Source organism: Balaenoptera ricei, chromosome 20 (genome assembly GCF_028023285.1).
Source record: "Balaenoptera ricei isolate mBalRic1 chromosome 20, mBalRic1.hap2, whole genome shotgun sequence".
Taxonomy (NCBI): domain Eukaryota; kingdom Metazoa; phylum Chordata; class Mammalia; order Artiodactyla; family Balaenopteridae; genus Balaenoptera; species Balaenoptera ricei.
Window position 1 is genome coordinate 53008533 of NC_082658.1, and position 17458 is coordinate 53025990.

General features: G+C 47.3%; 1 protein-coding gene across 6 annotated transcripts in view; it reads left to right on the top strand.

The window, feature by feature from the left end:
• Nucleotides 1-17458, top strand: part of PITPNM3 (PITPNM family member 3) — a 91429-nt gene that overhangs the window by 25537 nt on the left and 48434 nt on the right. For 4 of the 6 annotated variants that reach the window (XM_059906770.1, XM_059906767.1, XM_059906765.1 and 1 more), the window contains exon 3: nt 1429-1536. In XM_059906770.1, the coding sequence (XP_059762753.1) occupies nt 1467-1536 (70 nt within the window). In that variant the 5' untranslated portion in view covers nt 1429-1466. Of the gene's footprint in view, nt 1-1428; nt 1537-13965; nt 14078-17458 lie in introns of those variants that run through there. The other 2 variants (XM_059906768.1, XM_059906769.1) reach the window with 2 other exon arrangements.

The following is a 17458-nucleotide window of genomic DNA, read 5'->3' on the forward strand; positions in this document are numbered from 1 at the left end:
ATCAGGAGGGCGGGAGTTTAGGACCCTTGAAATAGCATATCTGGGTTTAAATCCTGGCTCTAGCCAGTGACCTTCGGCCAGTTACTGAACTATTCCATGCTTCAGTCTCCTTGTCTATAAAATGGAGATAATAATAATTGTACTTTTTTAGTGTTGTTATGAGAATTAAATGAATTTGTATTTGTAAAACACTTATAGCAACCTCAGTGCATAGTAAGGATTTGGTAAGTGGTGTTAAATAGATCACATAAAATAATCAAATAAGGCAGGAGGAGGTGTCCCAGCCAGAGATGGGGGTCTGGATTACTGAGCTTGAGTGATTCAGAACTCTGGACAGATCCCCAAGCTTTGGATTCACCATATTGGTTCCATCGGCTCTGTGAAGTTCTTTGGCAGTGAAATGGATCTTATCTCTTTATTCTCGGTTATGATGAGCTTAGGGATTCTCCTCACTACCCTTTAATGTCTGTTCTATGAGAAAAGGCACAAAGCTCTTCACCAGGAAGGCCTGTCTCTTTAAAGAGAGAGAGGGGGCATTCCTGTGGGTTTGTTCTTGAGGAAATGTCCCTTTGTGGGATGAGGGACTGCACCAGATATGTGCAATTGATGTGTGGGACCCAGGGGCTTGTGTTCAGTGTGTTAGGGCATATGACCTCACCAATTCCTCTAAGCTCAGACTGGGAAAGGGCAAGGATGGAGACAGGGTTGAGGGGAGGACTAAAGGGAGAATGGAAGCATTAAGAGGTTCATAAGGTTGAGATGTGGGCTAAGGGTTCCATATAGCTTAAGGCTTGCTTAGAGGCAGAAGTCTTCTGCTCTCTCAGTTACTCCAGAGCTGCTCCTACATCACTCAAATCCTGATCTGCTCAAATAAGGATGGCAACTCACTCCTCATGTGAAGAAGTAACCTTAATGTCTCCCATCTGTAAGCACCCTCTGTGCACCAAGACCTTTATATTCATTATCTCCTTTAACCCTTACAACAACTCTATGATTAGACATTGCCAGTCCCATTTTACTGATAGGAAAACTGAGGCTCAGAGAAGCCAAGTAACTCACCCAAAGTAAAACTGCTACCTAGTGGTAAGGCTTTACCTTTTCTTCCCAAACACACTGCCTTTCAAGAAATACCACTCTTACTGCTAGGAATGGAGCCTCCTATGAGTTTTCAGCCTCTCTCATGACTGTTCCCTTGTTACTTTTTTTTGCTGTAACATGTGGAGGCCCAGTAGGGTATAACAACAATGCCTTCTTGCAATGAAAAATTCCTGGATGTCTTATACCTGTCTGTAACTATAGACACCTTCAATAGTTGACATCTTCCTCAACTCAAAGGAAGAAATAAATACTCCCTGAGATATAGGCTCCTGTTAGGGCTACCTCTACACAGCCCTGCCAGCTCATGCCCATCTTTGCTTCTTGCCACAGAGGAAGTGGCTGAAGGGAAGAATGCCATCCTCATTGGGATGAGCCAGTGGAATTCAAATGACCTGGTGGAGCAGATCGAGACCATGGGGAAACTGGAGGAGCATCAAGGTAAGATTCTGCTTCTCTCCTGGCTGGATGTATACATATGTGTGTTGCGGGCAGTGCGCAGTTTGAAGCGACGGCAATTTGGGGCTAGAACCTGGGTTTTCTATGAAGAGTCATCTGTCTGGGAACTTTGCCTACAACCCCTGAATTCTATGACCTGCAGGAATCCTCATGGGGACTTCTGCAGGGTTTTCTGTGGCAGAAAAACTCTAGGATACTTCACCAGAGCTTCCTGTGTTCATTGGATGACCACCCAGGAGCATGGGTAATTAAGGGCAGGTGGCAGGTTCCAAGCTCCTTGGAATCTGCTAGTTAAGGTAGGGTAGCAACTGGAAAGCCTTTGGGAATGGGCAGGGGAGAGGGGCAGCAGCTGGGGTTGTAACTTCCTTTGGTTGAATTGTTGAAGAAGGTTATGGCTGGGGATTCGTCCAGAGGCTTTTTAAGGAGGGGAGTTTTGACCAGGAGCTTAATCCGCAGACAAAGCAGGCATATTCTTTTAGGCATCCATCCTTCTGTCCATCTGACCATTTCATATTACGAACAGAATGTTCGTTGAGCACCTACTATGTATAAGTGCTTGGTAGGAGGGACCAAAGGTGATTTAACTAAGGCTTCTGCCTTGTGATGTGTCACAGAGTGTAATTCAAAACATAAGGGGGTCAACCCTTAAGCTGAGGGTTGTTGGGCCCAGAGGGGAGAGGCAGGAATTTTAGAAGGCGGCAAGAGAGGGGGTCTCAAGGAAGCGTTCTTGACAATGAACCTATGGACCCAGGCTTCACAAGGCAAGTGGAGGATGGAACCAAGGAGCTCATAAAATCTGAGATGGCACATGGGGAACCTGAGGCTCAGAGAGGGGCTGTAGTTGACTAAGGTCACACAGGAGTGAGGAGCAGAGCTGGGGCTAGAACCCTATCCAGGATCCAGGGTGCCTCTGCTTCTGTTAGCTTTTTCTATCCCTCCTCCCCACCCAATATATCACTCCTCCTACTTCCCCTCCTCCCCATCGCCTCTTTTCCTTCCTCTCTTGGCCCCATCTTTCCTGTCATGGTCTGGGCCAGGCTACCTATCAGGAGACGCTCAGTGAGACAGTCCTGGCCTAGCCCAAGAGAATGACCATTTTGGTGTTGACCATCTTGGTGGTAGCTGTCTTACCCCAGCATCTGTTCCTTTTCTTACCCTCCCCCATCCCGGCCTCCTTGGCTCACAGCCCGCCCCGTACCAGCTTGCCCATCCTGAGAAATGGACAGGCCTGGGGTGACTGTTCCATTTTACAAGTTGAAGCACCCAGGGCTCAGAGGAGCTGCATCTTGCCCAAGGTCCTCCAAGTTGGGGGCAGCGTCACACTTAGATCTCCAGCCTCCTGATTCCCAGACCAGGGCTTTGCTTCCCAAATTGCACCGAGGCTCAGCACCGTTCTGAGCCCCGGCAAAGTCAAGTCCGAGCAACCCAGAGTCTTAAAGGCAAGGCCCTCCTGGGCCACTGTCACATTCACAGAACGAGTGGGCTCTGAGTCTGGTACCCAAGACCAGTCCAGAGGAAATTTCCCAGTCTTCCCTGCTACTCATTTGCAGATGGACCCTTTGTCTACTCTTTCCTTCACCCCAGGAACCCGGAGGGGGCCCAGAAGGGGTCATGGACTCCAAGTGCTTCCCCGGGACAATGCTTGGAGTGATGAAAAGACAAACCGAGACTTGTACTCACCACCCATCTGGCCATCCCCTCCCATCCCAACCCGCGCCTGTCTGCCAAGGAATGTGCGACTCAGACACAGTGAGAGCTAAGGAGGTGGTGAGTGAGAAGCAGTGTGAGCTGGGAGGGCAGGGGAGGGGGGAGCAGATGGAGGTCGATGGGCAAGGCTGAAACCGTAGCTTTGGGATCTAAGAGGTCTGGGTTTGAACCTTGGCCCTGCCACCCCATGGCTTTGTGGCCAGGAAAGTCACATCACCTCTCAGAGCCTCAGTTTCTTCATCTGCAGAATGGGGCTAGCACACAAATTGCACGCATTAAATGAGCTGATACTTGCAAAGTGCCTTCAGTGCCTGGTCATTATAACGTGGGAAGGGGGAAAGAAGAGTGAAAGATCTTGCACAAATACAGTTCTAACAAATGCATCATGGAGGTCATGAGAGGTTGGATTAGGGGCAGTGGCTTGCCTGAGTCCAAGAATTGATGCTGTTTCCTCCCAGTATGAAATGGGGAGCAAGAGGGAGAGAGAGAGAAGGAGGGGTGAGGAAGAGGAAACCAGCCGTGTTTCTGGCTCCTTCTGAGCCCCATTCCCCTGTGGATTCATGATGTGAATTCCCACAACACGGCCGAACACACACGCCGATTTCATTCATTCCAGCAGCCACTTCTGGAGCCGAGACATGGGCTCAACCCAGGATGGTGGGGAAATAAAGACAAGCAGGCTGGCCTTGTTACCCCTGTAGGAGCTCACAGCAGAGAGGAAGAGGATCATGGCCACGGCTACAGTGCAATAAGACAGGCTGAGTCAGGGGCCTGAGGAGAGAGCCTCTGGGGACTCCTTCGGGGAGAGGAAGTTCTGAAAACACTTTCTGGAAAAGACTGCAATAAAAATTGGTGTTATAGATCGAGCTCTACCGCTGCCTCCTTCTACATTCCTGCCCTTAAACGCAGGGCTAACTGCAGAGACAGCCCCCCCATGGTTCAGGCCCTGGCCAATCACAGCTACCCCTGGTGATGACCCCCAAGTTCATCTCTAGCCAAGACCTACCCCCTGGGCTCCAGACTCATATTCTCAGGAGGCTCCTACTTGCCTCTGCCTGGACATCTCAAAACCACTTAATGCTCTGCAAGTTCCAGATGGAGCTGAGCTGCTTCCTTCTGAACCTTAATTATGTTCTATGGCCCATCTTTAATCTCAGTCATTTGGAGCCTGTGTTGCATGGGTACGTTCAGGCTGCTCTGGTATCTCCAGTTCTTGAGGGCGCTGATTCTGGTATGTGTGTGTGCATGTGTGTGTACCTGCGCACATGCTACCTGTACCTCATGGGTTTTGCTTCTTCATTTTTTATTGTGAACTCATCTTGGTCAACATCCCACCCTTTTCTTTTCTATGGGAATCTTGTGTCCCCCAGGTCTTGAAAACGTCCTTCTAGTGATTGGTCTTGTGTTTCTGCTGGGCCTGAGTGTTTCACTAATCGTGGACATTTTATATGCTAAATTTACAGCTTTGCGGTTCCATTCTACTTGAGTGGTGTAAATTTAGACCCTACACCCATAGGTGGCAAGGGCTTAGGGTTTTAATTACTCAAGTGCGACTTTTTTCTTCCCCACTGTCTGTGAATGGTTTTTTGGCTGCTTCCCCAGAGGATTTTTTTTTTTTTTAATGTTTCTTTATGGGTGGAGCAACCCTTCACAGATCCCTACTACACAGGGGGCTCTGCTCTAGCGCCCCACCTCCCACAGGCTGAGGCCAAGCCTGTGGAGTTAACAGCAATACTGTTCTCAGCCTCTAGCCCTGGAGCCTTTATCCGCCTGAATCTTCCAGGGGTCTTCTCTACATTAGCTGCTGCTTTTGTGTCTGGATTGTAGTTCCCTCTTTGTTTCTGGCACTTGTATATTATCCATTCTTTATTTTGAGCTTGGTTACATATTTACTTTTTTTTTTTTTGGATATTTATTGCCCAGTATTTTTTTTTTTTTTAATATTTACTTATTTATTTGGTTGCACCAGGTCTCAGTTGTGGCAGGCGGGCTCCTTAATTGTGGCATGCGAACTCTTAGTTGCGGCATGCATGTGGGACCTAGTTCCCTGACCAGGGATCGAACCCGGGCCCCCTGCATTGGGAGCGCGGAGTCTTACCCACTGCGCCACCAGGGAAGTCCCTATTGCCCAGTATTTTAATGGAAAGGGATCCTTTGGCATCAGCTCAGTCCACCTTATTATTATTTTTACAATTGCTTGTCTTGTTATTTTTATGTGGTGTTTTAAAAAATTTGGTAAAATATATAATATAAAACTTACCATTTTAGCCATTTTCAAGTGTACAGCTTAGTGGCATTAATATATTCACACTGTTGTGCAATCATTACCACCAGGATGAAAAAGCTCCAGAACTTTTTCATCCTCTCAAACTGAAACTCTGTCCCCATTAAACAATAACTCCCCATTCCCCCTTCCCCCAGCCCCTGGGAACTGCCATTCTACATTCTGTTCCTATGAATTTGACCACTCTAGGTGCCTCATATAAGTAGAATCAAGCAGAATTTGTCTTTTTATATCTGGCTTGTTTCACTTAGCATGTCTTCAAGGGTCATTCATGTTGTAACATGTGACAGGATTTTCTTCCTTTTCGAGGCTGAATAATATTCCATTGCATGTATCTACCATGTGTTGTTTATCCATTCATCTATTGATGGACATGTTTTCACCTTTTAGCTATTGTGAATAATGGTGCTATGAACATTGGTGTACAAATAACCATATTATTTCTTGAATACATTCTTCCTCTTGTTTTTTTGGCTGCGCCTTGTGGCTTACGGGATCTTAGTTCCCTGACCAGGGATTGAACCCGTGCCCTCGGCAGTGAAAGCGCAGAGTCCTAACCACTGGACCGCCAGGGAATTCCCACTTGAATACATTCTTGTTGTAAACAAACAAACAATACAAATAATCAATACAAATAAACCAGTCTTCCTTATCTACTTCTTCAATTGCAGACCTCACTTCAAAGTTTATCAACGTGGAGGGTATCTCTCTAGAGATAGATATTAGATGTCATTGTTGCAATTTAACTTATTTTTTCTATTTAATAGTAGATCTAGGAGAGCTTTTCCTATGAGTATTTATAGATTTGACTCATTATTTTTACCTGTACCATAGTATTCTCCACAATAGATGTACCATAATTTATCTAACCACTGTGTAGTGATAAACATTGGAATTTTTCATCATTAAAACAATGATACATGGGTTAAGAGTGTAAGCATTGGAACTTGTAATAGATACTGCTAAACAGTTTTCCAAAAAGACTGTGCAAATTTATATTCACGCCAGCTGTGGATTAGGTGAGCCATTTCCTCACAATGTCACCAGACTTGATATCGTCAACTTGACGGATGAAGACATTTTCTTGTTTTGCTTTGTCCCTACTTGATTGCCAGTGAGAGTGGTCATCTTTCCACAAATGTGTTGCCCAACTCTATTTTCTTTTTTTCTGAGTTTCTTAATCATGCTTTTTGTTTATCTTCTATTGAACTGTCTTTTTCTTATTGGTTTTTAGGAGTTCTTTACCTGTATTTTGGATATAAATTATCTGTCTGCTATGTATTTGAAATCTTTGTCTCTTGAATTCCTGCCACTTGGCTGAATTTTCTTATTTTCTAATAGTTTGTCAGTTAATCTCTTGGGTTTATTTAGGTAGAGTGTCACACTGTTTACAAATCTCAACAGTTATATCCTTGCCAATATTTACCCAGCTTACTTATTTTTCTTATTCAATTGCATTGCACAGGATCTCCAGATAGATGCTGAGTGGTAAGAGTGATCCAGGCTTTCTTATTTGATCCTGACTGTAACGCTGTAATCCCCTCCCCCTTCTCCTCCCACCCTTCCGCCTCCCCTTTCCTCCTCCCCCTTCTCAGTTAAGTGTATTGAGGTACGAGATAGGTAACATTCACCCTGGTTTTTTTTTTTTTTTTTTTTTGGGCCATGCCTTGGCCTGGCCTGCGGGATCTCAGTTCCCAGACCAGGGATTGAACGCATGCCCCCTGCAGTTGAAGCGTGGAGTCTTAACCACTGGACTGCTAGGGAAGTGCCAGCATTCACCCTTTTTAGTGTATAGTTTTCACCGCTGCTTCTTAAGTTCCATGACTTCCTCTTGGATTTACTTCCTCTGTTAATTAGAATATCTCCTCAAGTAATTCTTTCAGGTAGGGAGTGTCAGTTAGGGATAGTCATTTTCCAAGTCCTTGCATTTCTCGGCATGTGTTCATTTTGCCTTTACACCTGAATGCAAGTTTGCCTGCATTCAGAATAGTATTCCAAACTATCTTTGAAGACATTCCTCATGGCCTTCTCGCATTTAGTGTTGTTGGTGAGAAGTCTGAGGCAAATTTGTGGATAATCTGTTTTTCCCTCTTGTTGAAGCTTTCAGTTTTTAAAAGCTTTATTCTTTGCATTCTGAAGTCACAGCCAAGTTTGCAGATGAGGTTTTGTTGTTTGCTGTGTCTGAACCTAGTGTCCTCTTTTTTTATTACTGTGACATTTTCTTTTGATTATTTCTTCAAGTATTTCTTTCACTATGTTTTCTCCTTCCAAAACTTAGATAGTTGCTGGAACCATGTCTCAACTTGCCCTGCCTATTCTTATTTCTCTGTTCCTGCTGGGTTCTGGAAATAGTCCTTTCTTCCAACTAATCAGCAGCTCACCAATTTTTCTCTTCTTTGGCTGTTTCCGTTCTTCTGATCAACTCTTCTTTTTTTTTTTTTTTTTAACAATCATCTTTTCATTTTCATGTGCTCTGGTTGGTTCTTTTTCATAACAATCTGATACGGATTCATAGATGTCACGGACTCCTTCCATGCTTTTTAGAGTCTCTATCTCCTTGTTCTTTTTATTTTACAAATTTTTAAAATTTATTTATTTATTATTTATTTTTGGCTGTGTTGGGTCTTCGTTTCTGTGCGAGGGCTTTCTCTAGTTGCGGCAAGCGGGGGCCCCTCTTCATCGCGGTGCGCGGGCCTCTCACTATCGCGGCCTCTCTTGTTGCGGAGCACAGGCTCCAGACGCGCAGGCTCATTAGTTGTGGCTCACGGGCCCAGTTGCTCCGCGGCATGTGGGATCTTCCCAGACCAGGGCTCGAACCCGTGTCCCCTGCATTGGCAGGCAGACTCCCAACCACTGTGCCACCAGGGAAGCCCTCTCCTTGTTCTTTTAAGTTTCAGAGTTTTCTGGTCTGTCAGATGTGGATGGGAATAGCCCACACACACTTCAGATTGGGTTAATTAGCCAAAGATCCATAAGTGAGATTATAACACAGCAGGATCGAGCTTGGTTCTAATTGTCTAAGGAAACACACAGCTGTCACTAACATTGTCCAAGTAAAGCAGGTCTTTCCAAATTCTTTTTTAAATTGAGACATAATTCACATATCATAAAATTCACCCTTTTAAAGTGTACAATTTTATGGTTTTTAATATATTATTGAAGTTGTGCAATTATCGCTATTATCTAGCTCTAAAACATTTTTGTCACTCCCCCCAAAGACACCCCATACCCATGAGCAGTCAATCCCCATTTTCCTCTCCCCAAGCCCCTGGAATTTCATATACATGAAGTCAAACAATGTGGTCTTTTGTGGCTGCTGTCTTTGTCTAGCATAATGTTTTTGAGATTCATTCATGTTGTAGCATGAATCAGTACTTCATTCCACTTTGTGTCTGAATAATATTCTATAGTATGGATATACCACATATTGGTTATCCATTCATCAGTCAATGGACATTTGGGTTGTTTCCGCTTTTTGACTACTATAAATAATGCTGTCAAAAGTATCTGTGTACAAGTTTTTGTGTGGACATATTTTCTCTTGGGTGTATATATCTATGAGTGGAATTGACATATCGTATGGTAACTGTTTAACTTTTGGAAGAACTGACAAACTCTTTTCCAAAGTGGCTGTACCACTTTGCATTCCTACCAGTACTTTATATGGGTTCAAATTTCTCTACATTCTTGCCAACACCTGTTATTGTCTGTCTTTTTGGTTATAGCCATCCTAGAGGGTGTGAAGTGGTGTATGATTGTGGTTTTGATTTGCATCTCCCTGATGACTAATGATGTTGAGCTTCTTTTCATGTGCTTATCGGTCATTGTTCATCTTCTTTGAAGAAATGTCTATTCAAATCTTTTGCCCATTTAAAAATTGGGTTGTCTTGGGAATTCCCTGGAGGTTCAGTAGTTAGGATTCCAAGCTTCCACTGCAGGGGCCATGGGTTCGATCACTGGTCAGGGAACTAAGATCTCACATGCTTTGCAGTACGGCCAAAAAAAAAATTGGGTTGTCTTTTTATTGTTGAGTTGTAAGGGTTCTGTATATATTCTGGATGCTAGACCCTTATCAGTTGTATAATTTACGAATATTTCTCCCATTCTGCAGATTGTCCTTTCACTTCCTTGATAATGTCCTTTGCAGCACAAATTTTAAAAAATTTTAGAAAGTCCAATTTATCTATTTTTTATTTTATTGTTTGTGCTTTTGGTGCCATATCTAAAAAACCATTGCCTAATGCAAGGTCATGAAGGTTTACCCCTGTTTTCTCTTAAGAGTTTTATAGTTTTAGCTTTTATATTTAGGTCTTGGATCCACTTCGGGTTAATTTTTGTATATGCTTGTGAGGTAGGGATTCAAGTTCATTCTTTTGCATGTGGGTAACCAGTGATACTAGTACCATTTATTGAAAAAAATTATTCTTTCCTCCATTGAATTATCTTGGTACGCCTGTCAAAAATCAATTAATCATAAACATACGGGTTTATTTCTGGACATTCAATTCTATTCCACTTGTATATACGTCTGTCTTTGTGCCAGTACCACAGAGTCTTTATTACTGTACACTTGTAGTAAGTTTGAAATCAGGAAGTGGGAGTCCACCAACATTTTTTTTTTGCAAGTTCTTTTCTTGCAAGTTTGGCTCTTCTGTGTTCCTTGCGTTTCCACATGAATTTTAGAATCAGCTCATCAGTTTCTGCAAAAAATCCAGCTGGGATTTTGATAGGGATTGTTGTTGAATCTTGCAGATCAATTTTGGAAGTATTGCTAGCTTAACAATATTAATTTTCTAATGCACGAACATGCAATGTCTTTCCATTTATTTAGGTCTTCTTTAATTTCTTTTAATGACATTTTATAGTTTTCAGTGTACAAGCCTTACACTTGTTTTGTTAAATTCATTCCTAAGCGTTTTATTCTTTTCCATGCTATTGTAACCAAAATTGTTTTCTTAATTTCATTTATAGATTGTTTATTGCAAGTGTGTAGAAATACAATTTATTTTTGTAAACTGATGTTGTATACCTCAACTTTGCTGAACTCGTTTATTGGTTTTATTTCGGGGGGATTCCTTAGGATTTTCTGTATATACAATCTCCAAATGGAGGTAGTCCAATCTGTCCAAACTGGATGCCTTTTATTTCCTTTCATTGTCTAATTTTCCTGGCTAGGCTCTCCAGTATAATATTGAATAGAAATGATGAGAACCAACATCTTGTCTTGTTCCTGATCTTAGGGGAAAACTTTTCAGTCTTTCACCATTAAATATGATGTTAGCTGTGGGGTTTTTTTGTTGTAGTCCCTTCTGTGGTTGAAGAGATTCCCTCCAGTTTCTTGAGAGCTTTTATGAAAGGATGTTAGATTTTGCCAAATGCTTTTTCTGCATCTATTGAGATGATCATGTGGTTTTTGTCCTTTATTGTGTTAATATAGCATATTACACTGATGGATTTTCATATATTGAACAATCTTTCATTCCTGGGATAAATTCCACTTGGATCTTGCTGTGTCACTAATCTTTTATGCTCAGGATTTACATATCTCTTCCAGAATAATTTGTGCTAATAGTCTATGAGCTGTCACTTAAGAGACTCTTTACAATCAGGACCCTTCTTGTTTTTGAAACAAACTTAGTGTCATCAAGGCCACATTCTCATGAAGACAAAGTCACTGCCTAGGTGTCCCTGATCAATTTCTCTGCCTCAAGCTTTCCAGAGAGCTGTTTCTTCCTACCACTCACCCTCTGACTCTAGTTTATACCCTTATTTCTAGATATGTGATTCTTAAAGAGTGGTCCCTGGACCAACACAATTAGCATCACTTGGAAACCATCAGAAATACGAACTGTGTGGGACTTCCCTGGTGGTGCAGTGGTTAGGAATCCGCCTGCCAATGCAGGGGACAGGGGTTCGAGCCCTGGTCCGGGAAGATCCCACATACCACGGAGCAACTAAGCCCATGTGCAACAACTACTGAGCCTGCGCTCTAGAGTCCACGAGCCACAACTACTGAGCCCGTGTGTCACAACTACCGAAGCCCGCGCCTAGAGCCTGTGCTCCACAACAAGAGAAGCCACCGCAGTGAGAAGCCTGCGCACCGCAATGAAGAGTAGCCCCCGCTCGCTGCAACTAGAGAAAGCCCGCACGCAGCAACGAAGACCCAACGCAGCCAAAAATAAATAAATAAATAATTAGAAATATGAATTGTGGACTTACTGAATCAGAAATCAGTAGGGCTCAGAATCTGTGTTTTAACTAGCCCTTTGGGAGATTCTGGTGCTTGCTAAATTTGAGAGCCATTCATGATTATGATACTAAGTTGGTTGAAGGAACCCACAGATCCATTTTCCTGTACTCTCCTTCAGGCATTGGGTTTGGTATCCTTCTTTCACATTGTTGGTTTTCCTCTTACATTTAGTAATATTCAGATACATACTGCACTTTGTGTTTGCAGTTAGCCTCTCTCTGAGTGATGTGATATGTCTATTTACTGCAAGCTGCTGTCATCTTATTATTGGGGAGGGTAGGAAATGCTGCAGGGTGACTCGAGCCATTAGCTTCTGCTTTGCCCCTCTTGGGTACTTTCAGCCCCGCAGGGTGTCCTGTCCCTCAAACTCAGCCCTTCTCACACCTGGGGGCAGATGCCTCTGCTTGGTGCAAGCAGGGGTTGGTGGGCAGGGTGAACGGGGAGCCGAGTCACCGGGCTTCTCTACCATGGGAGCACGGACAGTTGCAAAACCTTCCTCTGTTCCTGTGTTCTCCACCCATGACCCTGCCATTCCCCCTGAGCTGCCCCTACCTTTGGCTCCAGACCTTCCTTTGCAGGGTTGAGGTTATGGTTTCCTCTCTCCTGGCCTGGTTTTATGGGCGTTTGACCTTCACAGTCACACAAGTCTCCTTGCATAGCAGGGTCTCACACTCGAGTTTATGCTCTGCTGTTACCATCTTGAAATTCTTAGTCATTTTGAACAAGGGGCCCCACAAACTACGTAGCCAGTCCTATCCCCCTCCGTCAGATCTCTCTGCCTTCTGCCTTTTGAGGGTACCTCAGAATTTCTGATCTGCCAGGACATCCCTTCCTGTTCTACAATGCTACTAAAGACTACTTCATATAAAATAGTTAATGCCATTTTCTAGGGGTATGGGACAGGAGAAAAAGGCTGGATCTTGTTGCCAGTTGGCCAACTTTATCCAATCCTACTGTGATGCTTCTAAAATATAAATCCAGTAATATCATTCTGCTATGGAGTTGGCAACTAGGTGTTTGTTGGCTGCAGAAGGAAGTATAGGGACTTCTCTGGTGGCATAGTGGTTAAGAATCTGCCTGCCAATGCAGGGGACACGGGTTCGAGTCCTGGTTCGGGAAGATCCCACATGCCACGGAGCAACTAAGCCCGTGTGCCACAACTACGGAGCCTGCGCTCTAGAGCCCACAAGCCACAACTACTGGGCCCGCACGCCACAACTACTGAAGCCCATGCGCCTAGAGCCTGTGCTCCAGAACAAGAGAAGCCACTGCAATGAGAAGTCTGCGCACGGCAACGAAGAGTAGCCCCCGCTCACCGCAACTAGAGAAAGCCTGCAAGCAGCAACGAAGACCCAACGCAGCCAAAAAAAAAAAAAAAAAAAAGAATAAAAATTAAAAAAAAAAAAAAAAAAGAAGGAAGTATAAACCCCCCAGCCTGGCATGTGAGGCCATCCTGGTTCTAGCCTTCCTTCTAACAATTATAATTGTCTAGGGTTAGTACGTTCCCCATCCCTGCAGGAGTCAAACAGCCCTGGAATGACTACCATGAGGCGTGCTACACAGGGGCTGTCAGGTCATTGCTAAATCTGGCGATCTCAAGGTTATCTCTACTCTGATATTCATGACTTCTGGGCTGTACCTCCCGCTTCCATTCACACTGTGTTCCAGCCAAATGCCCAGGGGCTGCTTGCTGACTCTCAAGCCCACTTGAGCTCTGCCTGCTTTTCCGCCTGCCTTTCCCCTGATTTCCTCTCCAGCTCTCGTAATCCTGTGCACTTCCCCAGGGAGCCTCCCCGATGGCCCAGCCTCTCCCAGACCACCTCCCTCTTGCTCAGCACTGCTTACTTGGGCCACCCCTGCAGTGCTGGCCCGTCTGTTTACAGCTGTGCCTTTCTGGGTGGTGGTGCTTTGCCTCCCTTTCTGAACCCGAAGCAGTGAGGTGTTCATCACGCATTCATGCCCTCCCTCCCTCACTTATGCATTCAGGACACGCGTACTGGTACTTACTCTGTGTCAGACCCTGTGCCGGTCAATGCTGGGGACACGCTGATGACTGAGAAATGGACTCAGAACTGACCGGCTCCCAGACTTGGGGGTGGGGCGGTTCCAGGCCCGTGAGCTAACTGCTCTAACAAGAGTGGGAACAAGGTCCAGAGGGATCAGAGAAGGACACGGAGCTGGAGCTGAGTTGTGAGGCATGAAGGAGGCCTTTCGGGGCTCTGGACAGACCCGTGAGCGTGCAGCAGGCAGAGGGAACAGCAGGTGCAAAGGTACGGAGGGAGGTATGAGAAGGCAGGGAAATTTGGGGAGCTACTCAGAGTTCATCGTGACTGAAGTTGGGATGCTAGGCATTGGGCTGGGGGGGTGGCCAGAGGGGTGGGGAGATCTCGGAGAAGAGGTGGGAGTGGGGGAGCTGAAGAGGAAGCCCTTGAGCATCAGGAGTGCCCCTGGGGACCCACGGAATAGTTTAAGCAGGAGGGACAAGCTACACTTTAGAGAGATCATTCTGGAAGCCAATGTAGAAGATAATAGGAGGGACCAGGGAATGAGTGTAGAGGGGGTGGTGACGGGCCGGGTGAGAGGTGATGAGGGTGAATCTTGACCTTGCAACTCAGCAGAGGCTCAGCGTCTGGGGAGCACCCTGGGCAGTGGGGAGTGTGTGGGTTTTTCCTTGTCAGCCCCACTTCGTGAGCTGAGTTACCAGGCTGGCCAGAGCCTGGTTTGGGCCCCCAAGGCCTGGCAGATCACAGGGCTTCAACTGCCCCCATTCCTGTTCCGTGGGGTCTGCTCAGACCCTTTCTGGCATATCAGGAGGAGGATTCCCGACTCCTTCTTCCCCGAGGCCCAGTCTGCCTGAATCGCTCCCTCAGCAGCCGCCCCATCCTCCTGTTTCAGGCGTTTGGTGAAAGTGTTTCTGTCCTTGGCCACACATTTTGCTTCTCTTGCGCTCGGGGAGCTCACAGTTTGTTGGAAGGGGATTGGAAAGAGGAAATATAAAATCACGCAGGAAACCATGGGCGGGATATGGAAGTATCTTCTTGGAGGAAATGATGGGGCTCAGGTGCGTGGGGGTGTGAGGTTGGGACGGGCGGGATTAGTAGGTAACAGAGGCCCTGCCCTCCCGGTACCCAGCCCTCTCTGTGTAGCCTGTCGTGTTTGCGGGAGTTACTGGCAGCTTCTGCATTTGAAGAAAGCTCCAGCTGAGGCGAGCCTACTGGGCCCAGGGGCCCCGGAAAGCTTAGGCCAAGTGGGGTCTCATTTAGACAGTGGCTGAAGCAGCGGCACATCTGGTTAATCACCCTCGTCCTGGGAGCCTGCTAATCAGGAAGCCGGCTTCACCGCCGACTCCGCTGCGCCCGCCTGCTGGTGGCTGTGTGGGACGGCGGAGCTGGAGCCGGAGCCAGTGGCTGGCTGGGCGGAGGAGACCAGCTCCCTGCCGCTCGGGCTCCACACCTACCTTGTCACGCACTGAGCTCCTTCTTGCCCAGGTCGGTGGCCTCACCGGGCTCCAGCATCCGAGCCTGAGGAAGCACTGGTCAGCTCCAGCCTCTGGATGCTTTTCCCCAGCAGTCCTTACAGACAACCCCTTCTCCATTCTCCCTGCTCCCCACTTCTCGGCCCCTGACCACCCCCCGACTTCAGGGAGCACTGCCCACACTGCCTGAGCCAGCCCAGGAAGCCCCTGCTCTGAAAGCCCCTCCCCCAATAGGGGGCAGAGGTCATGGGAAGAGCCCCCAGCAGACGTGAGGGTGTTGAAAGGGACCAGATATAAAATTGGGTAAGTGACTTCAACCTTCTGAGCCTCAGCTTCCTCATCTGTGAAGGCACCCTTCTCCGCACAGGTGTGAGATCTTAGTGGTCTAACAGGTGGGAAAGCACCAGGCAAACCACAAGCTCTGCAGCCCAGGGACAGCCTTTCTGGTTTCCACAGCTGAACCCGCACTGGTGGGGCCGGCTCTGACCTCCCCAACATTCTTCCTTCTACCCATGTGACACTGGTGTGAATCCTGTGTACCAGCTTCTCAGGGACATTCCCTCCTGGCTTCTTTCCACCTCTGCACCTCTGCTTCCCCCCTACCCCCAGCTTTAATGACCCAGCTCCACTCCCCCAGCAGGCATTATTGCCACTGAAATCCTGCCTGGGCTACAGATCCTACTTCCTTTCTGGTAATGAAGTATTGCTTGGTAGCGGCATCCTGTAAACCACCTAGGTGAGTCGCTCCTAGGGCCTGGCCTGAGAGCAGGGAGGTGATGGGCTAGACCTGGCGCATCGCCTCCCCTTCCCCCAGGGTCTGGCACAGAGCAGGTACTAGAGAAGCACCGGAGGTGTATGTGTCGTAGTCAGGGCTGTGACCAGTGCTCTGAAAGGCCTGGGGCTTGGGGTTTAACGATCTCAATTCTGAATGATTTTATCTTCAGATCTGTGTTTTGTAAGTGCCGCTTGATGGGACAGTGGCTCACATGCTGGGGCTGGGAGCTTGGTTCACGCGTTGGGCCGCCTCCCCCCGCCTCCCTGCCTCCCAGGATGGGCTCTTGGCCTCCCGCTCTCCTGCCCTCTGCCATCCAGCTTCCTCCTCCCTGCACCTGCCCAGAGACAGCTGCTGTCCTCCCCCAGGCAGGGGCCTGGGTGCCGGGACGGTTGGGGTCAGAGGCACGGAGCCCAGTGTCAGCACAGAGCGGCCGTTCCCGCCCTGGGCTGGCAGTGCTGCGGTGCCTTCAGTGGGTGACTCGGAGAGGGCAGGCCTCTCACCCACCCCGTCCGGGGACCTAGAGTGTTTTGATGCGGAGGCTGCGGTACCCTTGGGGGTCACCTGCCCGCCTGGGGGGTCGGGGCAGTGGGCAGTGGGAAGGGTGGACGCATGGCCCAGCTTTCCTGCTCTCGGTCCCGGCACGGTGCCAGGGTCCAGCAGCTGGCGGGAGGGGGACTCTGGTAGCTGATGGCCCATGTGCCTGGGTGCCACGTTGAGAAGCGGCCGCCCCCGGGCACCTGTGAGGGTCTACACTCACCCCTCAGGTATCCCTGTGCACGAGGGAGCACAACATCAGGTAGCAAATAAAGAACACCAGGACAGGGCAGGAAAGGACAAAGGGAAAAACTGTATTTTAGTACCTTTAACGGTTTTATTTTTTTCTTTTTCCTTTTTTTTTTGGCTGGGCCTCATGGCTTGTGGGATCTTAGTTCCTGACTCGGGATTAAACCTTGGGTTTAACCTTGGCAGTGAAAGCGCGGGTCCTACCTACTGGACCGCCAGGGAATCCCCAGGTTTTATTTTTTTTGCTTTTTGAATGAGGGCCCCTGCCTTTTCATTTTGCACTGGACCCTGCTCATTATGTAGTTGGTTTGGGGCACAGTAGAAATGGCAGGAGACTCGAGTTTGGAAGAGCTAGTGAATCCCTCCGCCTCTCCAAGCTGCAGTTTTCTTATCTGCCCCGGGCCCCACTCCCCTACACCTGCCTTTCCTCAGTTCCGCGTGCTGCGGACGCGGTCTCGCTGGCTGCTTGCAACGTCCTGCTCGGTCCTCTCCCTGTCAAAGCCATGTTTGCCCCAAGGCTCTCAAGTTGTGGCTCTGCCGCACCCTCCCCAGGGTCGCTCCGTCGAGTCTCTCCCTCCTCCTCTCTCATCTCACCTTGACTTTTTCATCTCCGCGTCCCCCACGGCCCCT